Source organism: Ceratotherium simum, chromosome 16, assembly GCF_057802395.1.
Source record: "Ceratotherium simum simum isolate JZ-2026a chromosome 16, ASM5780239v1, whole genome shotgun sequence".
NCBI classification, from domain to species: domain Eukaryota; kingdom Metazoa; phylum Chordata; class Mammalia; order Perissodactyla; family Rhinocerotidae; genus Ceratotherium; species Ceratotherium simum.
This window is the reverse complement of record NC_141915.1, coordinates 9386252-9399790: the sequence shown is the minus strand read 5'-3', so window position 1 is coordinate 9399790 and position 13539 is coordinate 9386252. Positions and strand designations below refer to the sequence as shown.

The 13539-nt window shown below is 56.7% G+C and overlaps 2 protein-coding genes across 4 annotated transcripts in view; one reads left to right on the top strand and one right to left on the bottom strand.

Moving 5' to 3' along the window:
• NTN1 (netrin 1) overlaps window positions 1-2618 on the top strand; it is a 174896-nt gene extending 172278 nt beyond the window's left edge. The window contains exon 7 of the mRNA XM_004433069.3: window positions 2270-2618. Within this exon, the coding sequence (XP_004433126.1) occupies window positions 2270-2598 (329 nt within the window). The 3' untranslated portion in view covers window positions 2599-2618. The remainder of the gene's footprint in view (window positions 1-2269) is intronic.
• Window positions 2619-12309: 9691 nt separating this feature from the next.
• The window catches only part of STX8 (syntaxin 8), a 241991-nt gene continuing 240761 nt past the window's right edge, over window positions 12310-13539 (bottom strand). Inside the window, exon 9 of one of the 3 annotated variants that reach the window (XR_015554624.1) lies at window positions 12310-12505. Coding sequence is in view for 1 of the 3 variants with exons in the window: in XM_014789508.2 (XP_014644994.1) it covers window positions 12438-12505 (68 nt within the window). In the remaining 2 variants the exon portion in view is untranslated. The remainder of the gene's footprint in view (window positions 12506-13539) is intronic. The other 2 variants (XM_014789508.2, XM_087440423.1) reach the window with 2 other exon arrangements.

Below are 13539 nucleotides of genomic sequence, written 5' to 3'. Positions count from 1 at the left end.
GCCCTCTCTAATAACTTTATCTTAATTACCTCTTTAAAGACCCTATCTCCAAATACTGTCACATTCTCAGGTACCGGGCGTTAGGGCTTCAACATACCAATTTTGGAGGCGACACGGTTCAGCCCATAACACCGATAGATGCTCAGTGCCTGGGATCAAAGCTGCGTTCTCCAGGAGCCCCAGCCACAGGCACCTTCTGCAGCATCCTTATCGGGAGGTGACATTGTGGCTGGGCCAAGGGTCTGAGGTCCCACAAAGGGAGACAGCCGCATCCTGAAGGAGGCTCATTCTGTATTCAGCTCAGTCCTGAGGAGAGGAAACCCGGGCTCTTAGGGATGCCAGGGGTGGCTCCCCCATTGCTGAGCTGAGGGGCACTCAGTTACCACGGTGACCTCCGTCTGCACAGTCAGACACACTTGGCCCAGCCACTTCTCCGGGCTGGAGGGCTCCCCCACCCCCAGAGTTCACACTGAGTGTTGAGTCCCTTGGTGACAAAAACATGGAAACGGTTGCCATGGCAGCCATTCTTTGGAGCCCTCAGACTGGAGTGCAAAGTTCAAGATGCCCAGGAACAGCTGAAATGAAAATATGGGAAAATCTGCCACTTCCCTCACTCCAGAAGGATGAGTCGGATGGTGTTTGATGCTCCCTGGGCCCAGCCATCCCTGCCCCTCCCCATCACCCTGGGCCCAGCGTGAGCACAAGAGGGGAGCAGGGAGGGCCCTGGGATGAAGGTGGCCGAGTGGCCCCCAGAGACCTTGAGAGAGGCCAGCCAGCACGGGAGGCCAGGCCGAGCTGTGGGTGGGCCCAGGGCCTGCAGCTGAGTGGGCAGGTGATGACTGCTTGGCGTCCCCGGGGACATGTCCTCGTGGCTGCTAGAGCCAGCGATCCTGCCTGTGTCTCAGTTTCTTCTCCTGAATCTGGAGAGGCAAACTCCTGCTTCTTTCCCAGGAGGGCTCACGTCCACTCAGGATGGGGACGATGGTTGAATTCCCCTTGAATGGAGGTTGGTGCAGCAGAGGCCTCTTCATTTATCCTCTGGAATGACTCTGGGTGCCCCCAGCAGTTCCCAAGTAGGCCCCATGGGGCTCTGGTGACCTGAGATGCACAAGCCAAAGGGTTCTGCAGTCAGAGTTGTTTGGGAAACCAAGACACATGCATACACACACACACACAAAATTTGTAGATTAAAGGCTCTGAAAAGTCCTGCAGTAACGAAACCTGTTGACTTCGTTTAACCCGGTATTTCACAAACGTATTTGAACAAAGTTCCCCCATTTTTTTAAAAAAACACATTTCCTCCTATTTTATAACACCTGGTAATATCCTGCAGAAATGACATTTGTTAACATTGACTAGGGCACTGATTCTCAGTGAGTTCCCTGGATAGGCAGCATCATCACCACCTGGGAATTTGTGAGAAATGCATATTCTGGGGCCCCCTCCAGATCTATTGAATCAGAAGCTCTGGGGTGGGGCCCAGCCATGGGTGTTTGACAAGCCCCCCAGGGGGATTCTGATGCATGCTCCAGTTTGAGAACCCCTACGCTAGGGGAAACACTAGCAGGGAATTGGAAGAAAGGGGAATGGCCTCGGGGCTTTGCGGGGGGCGGGGGGGGGGCAGCCTGGCAGGGATGGGAGGTGGGCTGTACAAGGACCCCAGACTCTGCTGTGGCCCCCTTGAAGGGCAGGTTCAGGGTGCTCTGCACCTGGGCGCTGAGATCCCATTAGGGTTTCTGAGATTGGGTCAAGGGCAAGGTTGTGTGTCTGGAGGTGTCATGAGGCTTGGTGGTCAGTGACTGGGGCCTTGGGAAATGCCCAGCAGGGCCACCTGAGGAGGTTCCCCCCCAGCCTGTGAGGAGTGGCCAGCACTTCTCTGAGGGCATCTGTCCTGGGCAGGTGGTCAGTTCCTACAGGCTTCCTCTGGCCTTCGTGGATCCTAAGAGGAGGCTTGTCCCCAAAGGCAGTGCTGAGTGGCACCTTCAAAATAGGCAGGAGGTGAGGCTTCGTGGAGCACTGGCCCTGGCCCAGGTATCAGCAGGTGGGGTTCCACGTTCAGCTTTGCCGCCACCCACCCATCACCCCGTGGGGTACCCTGTGCAGTCACTTTTCAGCTCTGGGCCTCCTCTTCCTTCTCCATCAAAAGGCTGCCCCATCCTCGGCCTCAGAGAGGGTGGGGGCAGGCCGGGCCGACCTGGCCACAGGAACTGGGGGCCCAGGCGGCACTCCCCGGCCTGTGGCCCAGCGGCCTGCCTGTGCTTCCTTGCAGCCGTCCAGATCCACATCCTGAAGGCGGACAAGGCGGGGGACTGGTGGAAGTTCACGGTGAACATCATCTCCGTGTACAAGCAGGGCACGAGCCGCATCCGCCGCGGTGACCAGAGCCTGTGGATCCGCTCGCGGGACATCGCCTGCAAGTGCCCCAAAATCAAGCCCCTCAAGAAGTACCTGCTGCTGGGCAACGCGGAGGACTCGCCCGACCAGAGCGGCATCGTGGCCGACAAGAGCAGCCTGGTGATCCAGTGGCGGGACACGTGGGCGCGGCGGCTGCGCAAGTTCCAGCAGCGCGAGAAGAAGGGCAAGTGCAAGAAGGCCTAGCGCGGAGGCGGCGGCGCGCCGGGCGGGCGGGCGGGGCGCGAGGGGCGGCGCGTCACCGCGGCGGCGTGGACTTGGCCCGCGACGCCTTTCCGCGGCGGGGGCGGGGCCGCGGCCGCGCGGGGCGGGGCGCTCGGCGGCCCCTCCCCTGCTGCCCCGCCCCCAGCCCCCCTGCGCGCCCCGGGCGGGAGCCGCGCGCGGGGTGGCGTGCGCCGCGGGCCGGGCCCTGGTGAGATGAGGACGAGACTTAGCTACCTCACGGGCTCCTTCCAGAGCAGAGACTGCTGCCCTGGGCCCGGCGGGGGCGCCGTGGAGGGGCGGGCCGCCTGACCCGGACCCGGGGGACGGGAGGGCGCAGAACCGCGCAGGGGGCGCCGCACCCGCGGCGCGTCGATGGTGATGGAGAAGGGGACGTGAGGAGAACTGTGAATTCTCAGGCCCGCAGCCTGGGCGGGGGACAGAGCAAGGCCGGCCAGACCCCCGCCCCCAAAACGAAAATTCCCTCCTTTTCCCTCGACCCTCCTTTGGGAATTCCCACAGGCCCCCTGGCTGTGACAACTTGGGCCCCATCGGGAGGGTCCTGGCTAGCATTTGGGGGAGATGGAAGCAGCGTGTCCAGTCAGCACTCCCCATGCGGGCTGGTCTCCACTGCCACCTGCTGCATGGTCCTCCCGGGTGAGGTCTTGGGATGGGGTCCGGAGTTTGCCATCTGTGGAGCCCGAGGAGTAGAAGCCCCTGCCGGTGCCTGCCCCACCTAGCTGGGGCTTGGGTGCTGGCCCAGGCAGAGGGCAGTGGGCCCAAGGACACCCCTGAGAAGCCCAAGCCGGGTGGTCACTGCCTCATCCTGGAGCTGCCTGTTGGAGGAGGCATTGCGAAGGCAGAACCTCCCAGAGAGTTTCCTTTTTGGAAACTTGGAACCAGCCCCTTTATGACATTTTCCACGGGAGGGGGAAGGGGCACTGGCTGGGTTTACAGCAGTGACACTATTTGTGTAATGACATCAGCTCCCACAAGGCTCCTCAGCAGTGTCAACAGCTGGGAAGGGCATGGAATGCAGGCTGCAGAGGCCGTCGGGCCTGGCTGGGGGTAGGGGCTTGCTTGGGTTGGGACCGGGTTTACTGGCTCAGCCAGGTGCCTGGAGCCATGCGGGCAAGGGCAGGAATGACCAGGTGCCAGCGTACCCAGGAAGCCATGACCACTTTCTGTTGCTCCTGGCTCTGCAAGGGAGAGGAGAGAGGCTGCTAGGTTGAGAAAGCCTGCTGCAGCCCCCCACCCTGGGACTGCCCCCCACAGCTGTCCTGGTCTAGCCTGGGCAGCACCTAGCCAGCTCCTTTCTAGCTGGCCCCTTTGTGGAGGCCTCCCATGCCCCCGGTGTGGCCAGGCCCCCTCTCCAAAACTTCCTAGAGATGCCGTCCCCAAGCAGACAGCCCCCGACCCTTGTCCAGTTGCCTCTCACAGGGCCCATTCCTGTGCCCTGGGCCCTCTGCCTCCCTCCTCCTGAGCTCTCCGCACTGCCCAGGGGCCTCTGGCCTGTCCTCGCAGCCAGCACACTGCGTTAGAGGCCTGGCCCCCCTCAGTCAGGAAATTGGTGTCATTTCCCCTGGCGGAGTTTGGCTGCTCAAAAGGGTCACACCAAGTATCCTCGTGGTCTCCCTTCCCCCCGCCTCCCCGACTTTGGGCTGCGCCCTGGCGGCCATTACTGAGCACCTGCTCTGGGCGGGCACTTTACCCACGTGATCTCGTATTGTCCTCATGACAACCCTGGGAGCCAGGGGTTCGCACCCCATTTTCACCAGCGAGGAAACTGAAGCACATGTGCCCAGGGTCACCAGGCAAATAAGTGGCAGAGCTGGATTCCGACTCCAGAGCCGTGCTGCCACCCCCGCTGCGCGCTAGCTCTAATGCCCACCCCCTCAGTTCCTGAAGCAGGCTGCCAGGGGTGCTCCTGGGTGAGGCCCCGCTGAGACTCTGGCCCTGGCCACTGCGTCTAGCCTGGAGAGTGGAGGGAGGGGGGACACAACAGCACCTTCAGAGGTGGCAGCAAGAGTGGCGGGTGAGGATGGGTGTACACTCGCCACAGGCAGCCCCGGAAACCCCAGGTTCCAGGAAGGCAAGGAAGGCAGGCCTTGGCTGAGCTTAAGACTTCAGAGGAAGGACGTTTGGCTGCCTGGGGGTGTTTGGAGGGATTCCAGGAGAGACTGGCAGAGATGCTCACTGGGGCAGGGAGAAGGCAGAACTGCCCTAGGAAGGGGTAATTGTCTTCCCTGAATCTGGGCCCAAGGCCAGGAGCATGGGGACCACTCTCCAGTCAGCCAGCCCTCCTCTGATGTCCAGCATGGTTTGCAGAGCACCACATTGGCATCTTGGAGGCCTCGGCATTTGCTGGCCCACAGTCATCAAAAGGCACTGGGCTAGGGCAGTTGTCCTGTCTGTTTATCCTGGCCTGCCTTCTCTGCCCAGCCCAGAAGAGCTGTAGCAGCCCCACCACTTCCCACCCTGGGTCTGAGTCTCACCCCATGTCCACTGAGGGGTCTACACTGGTGGTATCTGAGGTCCCAGCTCTGGAGCCAGCGGCCTGCCAAGCAACAATGCATCTTGCTTTCAGTTCAGCCAGCCTCGAGCCTCCAGCCTCACCCTCCTGCTCAGCACCCGGAGAGCAGAGGCTGTCCCATCCACCCAGTGGCCTGGCCCCTGGGGAAAGTGACAGGGCAGCCAGATCAGCCAGGTCGGGGTGAGGACACTGTTGGGACTTCGGTCATCGCAGGCTGCCTTCCCCATCTCACAGGCCCAGCCAGAACCCAGCCCCCCGCTCCTCTGAATCCAGCCACCAACTTCAGCAGTGAGGACCCATCCTTGGGGAAGCACCCCACTTCCACCTCTGCCCCTCCCCAGGGGGAACTGGGAATAGGAATTGAGGTATTCTGGTTTGTACAGTTAGGAAGGGGTGTAAAATGGAACTAGATTTTGATTTTGAAGAGTGTATTAACCAGAGTTGTGATATGTAGGTGTTTGAAGAAAAACATACCAGATTAGTCTTTTTTTTTTTTTTTTAAAAAAACACTCCCCAGTTGTCCTTTTTCTTACCTGCTGGGTGGTCTGGAACCCCTGCGAGTCGAGAGCCTGCTTTGCTGACACACAATAACGCTAAGATTGGGGTGGAGGGAAGCGGGGAGGATGTGGGGCGGCCCCCGGGACTCCCTGCAGGCTGTGGCTTCTGTCCTGAGAAGGCGGGGTAGGAGGCTGCATCTTCAGGTTCTGACAAATGGGAAGGACACCTACAGTCCAAGTCAGGGAGGCTGGGAGCTGCCCCAAGGCCCCAGCGACCTCCTGGAACTCTGCCTCCACAGTAGCATGCAGGAAATGGGTACAGGCTTTCTGGGGTTTTCCCCAAGGTTGGAACCAGACTGATATCAAGGAGACCTTGAGAGATTGGTAAATGGTATGTCCCTTTAGGAAACTGAAAAATGTTAAAGTCTCAACTCGCAAAGGAAGCCCCCCACCTCCTCCCTGAGGGAGCCTGGAGAGTGAACAAATTAGACTCATCGATGGGGCTACTGGGCCACGGTTCATGGCCACAGCCATGCCATACCCTAGGGGTATCAAAATGTGGGCTTGTGGGCCTGGCCCCCTGTCAAAACCAAGCCAGCCCCACTCCTCGTGTCCTTGGACATCTCTTCCCATTCCCTGCTCCCCAGTGCACCTCCCATCCTCCCTCAGCTCCCCCTGCGTCCCAGAGTTCTGTTCACTCAGAATTGTAAATGTTTAGTTGTGACCATGACATATTGTTTGGGTCAGTGTTCCTTTCCAATGCATACTAATATATTATGGTTATTATATATGAATATATTTAATGACATGGAAAAAGTTGTGGATTTTCTTTCTTTTTTGTTTTTCTTTTTTTTTTTTTTTTTTGTTAGAGTTGTAATGGACCCAGCTGGAACTTGTAATGTGGGCCCCACATGATAGAACTAAATTCAGATATCAATTAAATAAACTCTTGTACACTGTTCTCTGTCTCCCGGTCTTTCTTGGTGGCCTGAGCTGTGGGTGGTGGGCATGCGGGGAGGGAAGGGAGAAGGATGGTTGGCAGGCCACTTAAGGAATATGGCTTCTGGTCTAAGAACGCCCCAGCCAGACAGAGCCCTGGGTTTTTCACAAAGCCTGAGACAGAGCCCCCAACTACCCCAAAAGAGACAGGAAAAGGGCAACTTTGCTTGTAAAGTCCTAGGGGCTTGCTGGCTCCGAATGCAATTTTGAGCTAAAAGGCTCTCAATGGGACATTCTGTATTTCAGTCACCAAGAAACCATCCCAGGGATCCATCTGTGCTGCTCCCTGGGGCTCCAGGTCAGGGGGACCCAGGGACAGCGCAAAGACATGTGCGCCAAATCAACAGCAGGGCCGAGGGCACCTTTGAACTTCCCCCATCGGATTCAGAACCTGCGAGTAGAGGTTTTGCCTTTCACATAACCAGTTTCTTCTATTCAAAGCCACTAAGAGACTCGGAAGGAAAGACAACAGGGTTAGTGAAATTCAAGAATTTTTTTCAAGCCACTGCTGAAGGCTTCGTGCGGTGTAGGGACTGGGCTGGTGCCAGCGCCACGCAGCCACCAGGAGCTGAGCTCACTGGGTTTCTGAGAAGCTATATTTAAACCTCCGAATGGTTGTGATTTCTTTATTAAATAAACAATTCAGTCATTAGGAACATGTTGTGTTGCCATGCAAAGTGGAGCCGACTGTCACCAGGAAGCTACAATTTCTGCACCCAGCTGTTTCGAAGACAAGTCTCTGCGATGGGCCTGGTCCGGCCCCTGGAAGACTCAACTGGCCCCCGAGAGCCCTCTCCCTGCTGCGCAGAGAGCTGACTGAGATCCCTGTAGCTTCTCAGGAAGAAACAGGGCCAGCCCAGCCTCCCCAAGGGGGCTGGCTCTGAGGAACGGGAGCTGTGCTCACAGAACCAGGGGTCAAAGCCAGGGCAGGGTCCCAGTGTCCCAGTCAGTCTCAGGGGTAAGTCCCTGCCAGAATGATAGTGCCTGACACTGGGTGGGCAGGGACAGACTACAGAGAAAGACAGCCTCTTCTGCAGTCCTCGGCTCTCCCCAAGGCCAGTTCAGACCCTGCTGGACCATCTGCAGGACTTCAGACCTGCTGAGAGGCTGGGCCTAAGAGGTTTGTGCTGCCCTTGGGGGTGGGACTCAGCGTGGTCATTCCAGGTCAAGGGGCCAGTTCTCAGGGACCTTCACGATGTGGCTGTTTCCTGTCCTTTATAAGAAAGTTGTCTGGCTGTGAGAGAAGCCTTGTTTCCTCTGGGACTCCAGTACAGCCACTCCACCACTCACACCACAGCAGCTGCGGCCCCAGGCCCTGGCCTGAAGGAAACACTGTTGATCAGAGACCCCTGAGAACATGGGTTGTGAGTAGCGTCCCAGGGCCTTCCACTAGCTGCGGAGAGAAGGCACCGACATCTACCAAACTCAGTGCAGGAAATAAATAAGCTGGGTGGCTGCTAAGTACTGGCCCAAGGTGGTTGGAAAAGTCTATTTTAGGGACCAGAATGCTGGGGCACAAGGAAGCTGAGTGATCCCCACCAGGAACTCAGGGTCCAGTGCGTCCAGTCAAAAGCCCGGACCCTGCTGGCGAAGAGCACCCCAGGCTCGGCCAACTCTCCAGGAGGCTTGCGCATCCGTAGAGCCCTCCCTCCCCGGCCCCCAGAGACAGTGCCGCGGGATGGAGACTGCCCGCTCACCGCACAGACACTCCTAGGTTTCAGATTTTGTTGAACAGACATCTCTTTCCATGCTCTTTTAAGACTAAATAAAGACAGAAGAAATATGCCAAGAAAAACTGGGAGTGAAAGGCTGAACAGAGCCAGTGAGAAATGCAGTCTGTGGACGCCTTGACTCACTACTTCATCAAACTGGAGACTCAACAGGACAGCAAGTCATTTCTGGAAAGAGGTAAATGCTTCTTGTTATTGGCATGTAGTGGGGAGGAAGTCTGAAGTTGTACGAAGCAATCAGAGGAAAGACCAGTCTTGGTCCTTATTTTTAAAATAAGGGGGGAAAAAACCCTTAACTTCAGCAGGGCTAGGTTAGAAAACCCAACTGGATAAAAGAGGATCTTTAACTAGTCTACGCAAAGAGCTCTCCGTGTAACCCCGAAGCTGAGGCTGCAGGGAGGAAGGGTGCTAAGGAAGCCGAGGCCCACCTTGCTGACCGGGAGGAAAAACTCAGCTACAGGCCGGCTCTTCCCTCTGACTAGTCAGGAGAGAACCTACAGTTCTAGAAGCAGAAGGCAGTCGGCAAGTCCACAGCAGCCTCGTGGAAGGAGAGTTCAGGCATCCGCCAGGGCCCAGGAGGTCTTGAAAGGAGCATATCGTCCTGGAGCTGATGAAAACTAAGCTTTAGTTATGGTTATTAATAATAATAAAGTTTCAACGGAACAAAAGTACCAGTTGTAACCAGCTCTCTGGATTTCTTTATATGGTATCCAGACTTAAAATGCTTATAATTAATAATCAGTTAAGTTAAACAATACTTATACTGTTGTTTTAATAAAGTTTATTTTCACTGAAAAAGCACCCAAGGTGATGGGTGCTAAGGCCTGTCTTGCTTCTTTATGCTTAGAGGAGGTCTCACTGCTCACACGACTGAGTCAGAGCCCTGCGGGCCACCCAGGACCACGGTCCTGACATCTTTGAGAGGGAGAACCAGCCCTTGCCAAACCAAGCTGGAAAATGCCACCTTTAGGTCAGCTACGTTACTCCAGGGTGGCTCTTGATGCAACAGATCCCCAAAGAGGCTCATTTCAGCCACGTGGGTGTGCTCTGCCACTCTCGGTCTGCCCTTGGGGGTTTGGTGTGGGCGGGTGTCTCACGTGAGAAGCCCACCCCCGAGGAAGCTAAGGAAAGGGGGAGCCTTCCTGCCCGGCACCGTCCTACCCTCCGGCCAGGTACTGCCCAAGGCTTGGACGGTGGGTCCTCAGTCTAAGCTGGGCAGCTTTTCATCCCCCTCCCGTGCCTGCAGGTCCAGAGAAGTGAAGTCACTTGTCCAGGTCACCCAGCTAGCAGGGCTGGGGCCGGGCCTAGAGCCCACTCAGTCAAAAGAACAGAAGCTGCTGTGTGCAGACATCGGCTCAGTGTTTGGCTTGAAAAGGCCTTTCCATGTGGCTGAGCCAGGACGCCATGGCTCTGGTTCAAAGACGCCCCACGAGTTGCCGGGGCTCCGTGCTGAGCAAGTCAAGAGGAGGTGAGAAAGTCAAACAGACCTCACTGCCACCTCCCATGGGCCCCAAAGCGGGGGACTCCAAGGAGACACTTGTTTATACAGATTTGGGGTTTCACAGGACAAGACTGGAAGCCGTGGCCCTGCGGATTCTTTACCCTCCATTGGGTGATCTGTTAGCAACCACCCCCCTCGTCAACTTCAAGGAAGATGCATCCCAGGGCACCCTACCATCCAAAAGCCCTTGGCCCCCCCACCCAGCACGACCCCTCTCCTTCGGGAACATGCCCGTCTTCAGCAAGCCTGCTCCCGTTTCCTCTCCTTCGCTCTGCAGTCCAGGTCCCTGACAGCACGGCTCATGCTTATAGCTGCCCCAGCTCTCACCTTGTCATCCCTTTGCCACCTCCCATCTAAACATGGCCCTGGCCATTCTGCTAAATGTGCTCCCAGGGCTCACCATCACAAGGCCTACCCTTGGTCTGTTTGTTGGCCGCCCCTGGAGGTCAGCGGAATTAGGGTCCACACAGACAGGAGCGCCTCTGCTCCGCCCAGGCACACTCTCAGGTCCTCACAACAGGTTGCTCTATTGTGCCAGGTTGAAAGCATGTGATAGAATCCCCGAGCTCTGGACGTGGAGACCTTCTGGCCCACTGGGTAGAGACTTGGGTTAAAGGAAGAATCCTTTTCAGCTAAGCTGAGCAGTATGCTCTGTGCTTACACATGCCAACTCATCTAATCCTCAAAGCAACCCTCTGAGGTAGGAAATCTTCTTTCCATTTTCCAGAAGAGGAAACAGAGGGACAGAAGGGGTACCCTGCCAGGGTCACATAGCTGGTAAGTGGTGTGGTCATCACTGGGGCCGTTCACCACCTGGTTCAGGCTCTCTGCCTTCTGGGCACTTGCTGGTCCCTTGTGGTTGAGCAGGGCCTGTGACCCGTCCCGGTCAGTGAGCTGTGAGCAGAGGCCACGGCTTCCCTTCTGGGTGGAACACTCCACTGCTGGGGTGAGGGTTTCCACCGTCCCCTTTTCCCCTGCCAGAGCCCGCAGTGGCTGCCCCATCAGGGTTGGTTCTGGAGTGAGATGTCATCCGAGCCCCTAGATGACCTCTATGAACGTGCAGCAGAAGACACCTATGTCTGGGATGGATCCAGGCTGTTCCTGTATGTTCTGGCCGTTACGGAGCAGAGTCCAAGTGTGAACCTGGGCAGGTCCAAGGCTAGACCGCCTCTCACAGGAGAGAAGCATGTGTCACCACCACACACTCAGCGATGGAAGGACTGCTCAGGTGGGGCCTTGAAGTGACCCAGCCCCTCTGGGGAAGAGCTATGGGGAAGACGGTTGCTGCCCTCTAAACAATCGACTTACCAAGCACAGGAAGTCATGATTCCCCCATGACTGAGTGCTGGGCATCGGGCCCCCAGGTCTTCCCAGTACTGCAGAGGCTTAGGTCTCCAGCTCCTAGGAAACACTACTGCGCCAGGCTGCACCGCGGTTCTCCTGTGTCTGTCTCTGTCCATGGGGGGTCGGGTCAGGCCCTCTTTATCAGGGAAATCCACAGGAGAGCACCCAGGACTCCCCTCCCACAGGCCCGTTGTCTCCTTTTCCTCAGTGAAATCCTGTGCTTTGAAAACTGACCATCATCAACCATAATTCCTTCCCCTTTCTCCATGGAGGACACAGCAAGGCCGCTGGCCCAGCCTGCTTTCTACACAGAGACGAGAGAGGCGCCCTCTGCCCCTGCTAACCCAGGACTCACTGATACTCCCCGGGGCCTGGCAGCCTCTGCAGGCCTCCCCCATCTGTCTGCCCCTTTTCCTACATGCACGCGTACATATGTGCACTGTGTACACTCACACACATGGGGTTGACAGAGCCAGTTTAGGAGCCAAACACAGGCGTTGCTGCTTTCATAATCCCACCTTTCTCTGGACCCTAAACAGTACTTTCCAGCCCAGTCACTTCCCACCCCACCCACCTGATTCAACAGACTTGATTCTGGCTGCTTATAAAGCTATTTCAGCCCTGGAAGATGGGTTTACTATCCTTGAGGAAATGGAAAAAAATGTGCTTTCAGGTCTGAAGGCAGTTCCCACGGCACAGTTCAGAACTATTTCTCAGCAATGGCAGCAAGCATCCCTAGGAGTGTGACCTGGGCAAACACGTGCCTGTGTGGCCACCCCTTCCACATGGCCCTCGTGTCACTCCTTCCTCCCTGCCTGGACGCACATGGCCTTGGCTGTTCCCTCGTTTCTCATGTAGGCATGTGACTTCCCCAAGGAGACCAGACATTCGAGATTACAGACGGCCTATTAACATGGTACCCCTTGGAACGCCCAGCACACTGCTAGGGGCTGGAATCCACTGGCAGCCATGGGGCAGAGACCATCTGAGGGACCTTGGCTAGCACCAAAATGACCAGGGTAGAAACCCAAAGGGCCACACTGGGCCTGATGCTCCAGGCAGCTCTCCAGAGCAGCCATGCTATTCGTCTTTACTGAAACAACGCACATCGCGAGTTCTGAGCTTTGGGGGAATTTATTGAGAGCAGCTTTCGTGTACCAAAAGGGCGCTGAGCTTTCTCCATCATTGGTAGGTCACGGCTGGTGGTCCCTTTATTGCCACTACTGGGTAGGCCAGACTGCAACGACCACAATAGCCACGAGCAGCAATAAAATCACCATAATCATCCCTGAAAAACAGAAGCACAAAAGACCCCTTTAATGATCCCCACCAAAAAAGCATTGCACATCCTATTAGGCATCTTCCGAGAGGCAGCGGATGCAGCTCTCCAGTGCGTCCGCACGCTCTAAGCCTTCAGTTCGTGCCCCAGCAAGTGTGCGTGCGCGCTCAAGTGTTGGGGTGTGGGGTGTGGCAGCAGCCCTGGGGCGCTGCTGCTGCACAGCTTTGGCTTTGCAGGCTGGTGGGTGCAGAAGGGAGGGCTCCAGGGAAACTGGGACTAGCCCTCACCACCTCGGGAGTTGTGCCAGCAAAGTGCCAGGGCTCCTGACAGCAGGACTGGGGGGGACCTGGGCAGGGATCCCCACTTGGCACTGGGGCGGGGAGGGGTGTGCACGCGCAGCCCCTGGCTCCAGCTTCCCCAGCAGCTTGGCCCTGTTTTCCGTTTGCACTGATGAGGCATCGATAAAGTAAACTTCTGAGTTTACAAAGAAATATTAATTCTAGAGTCCATTTTCTCCACTATCCACGTGGCTTTGCCTTTTCTTCTTATGCCCAAGATACTTATGTCACCATCTGTAAAAATATCCAATACACGGATTTTTCTTCATATATATTTTTTATATTACGACTTTCTGGTTTTATTTCCTAAAATTCTTGGCTGGGGGACACAAAGGAGAGCACCAGCCCTCCCTGCCAGTCTGCTCCTTTGTCTGCTCCCAGTGCCAGCCCGCCCCACCTCTGCAGCTCCTGCATGTATTAGTGCCCATTCCATCGGCTGATGCTGATGAAGCGGGCCCTTCGCTCAGTGAGCTCCCTGTCTTCTACTTCCCTTAGCCATGTGTAATGAGCGCTGACCACGGCTGGGCACCAGAGGCCCGCATGGTCGTGGCATACCAGAAACAGAGTGGCTACTACAACAAAGTAACCACCCCATAAACGTTTGCTTACTGAAGGTCCCCGAGCTGCTGAGGCCCCGAGAGGGAAGTGAGGAGCTGATGAGACCAAGCACATGAAAACGCTCTATGAAGTAACCAGTGAGTCAAA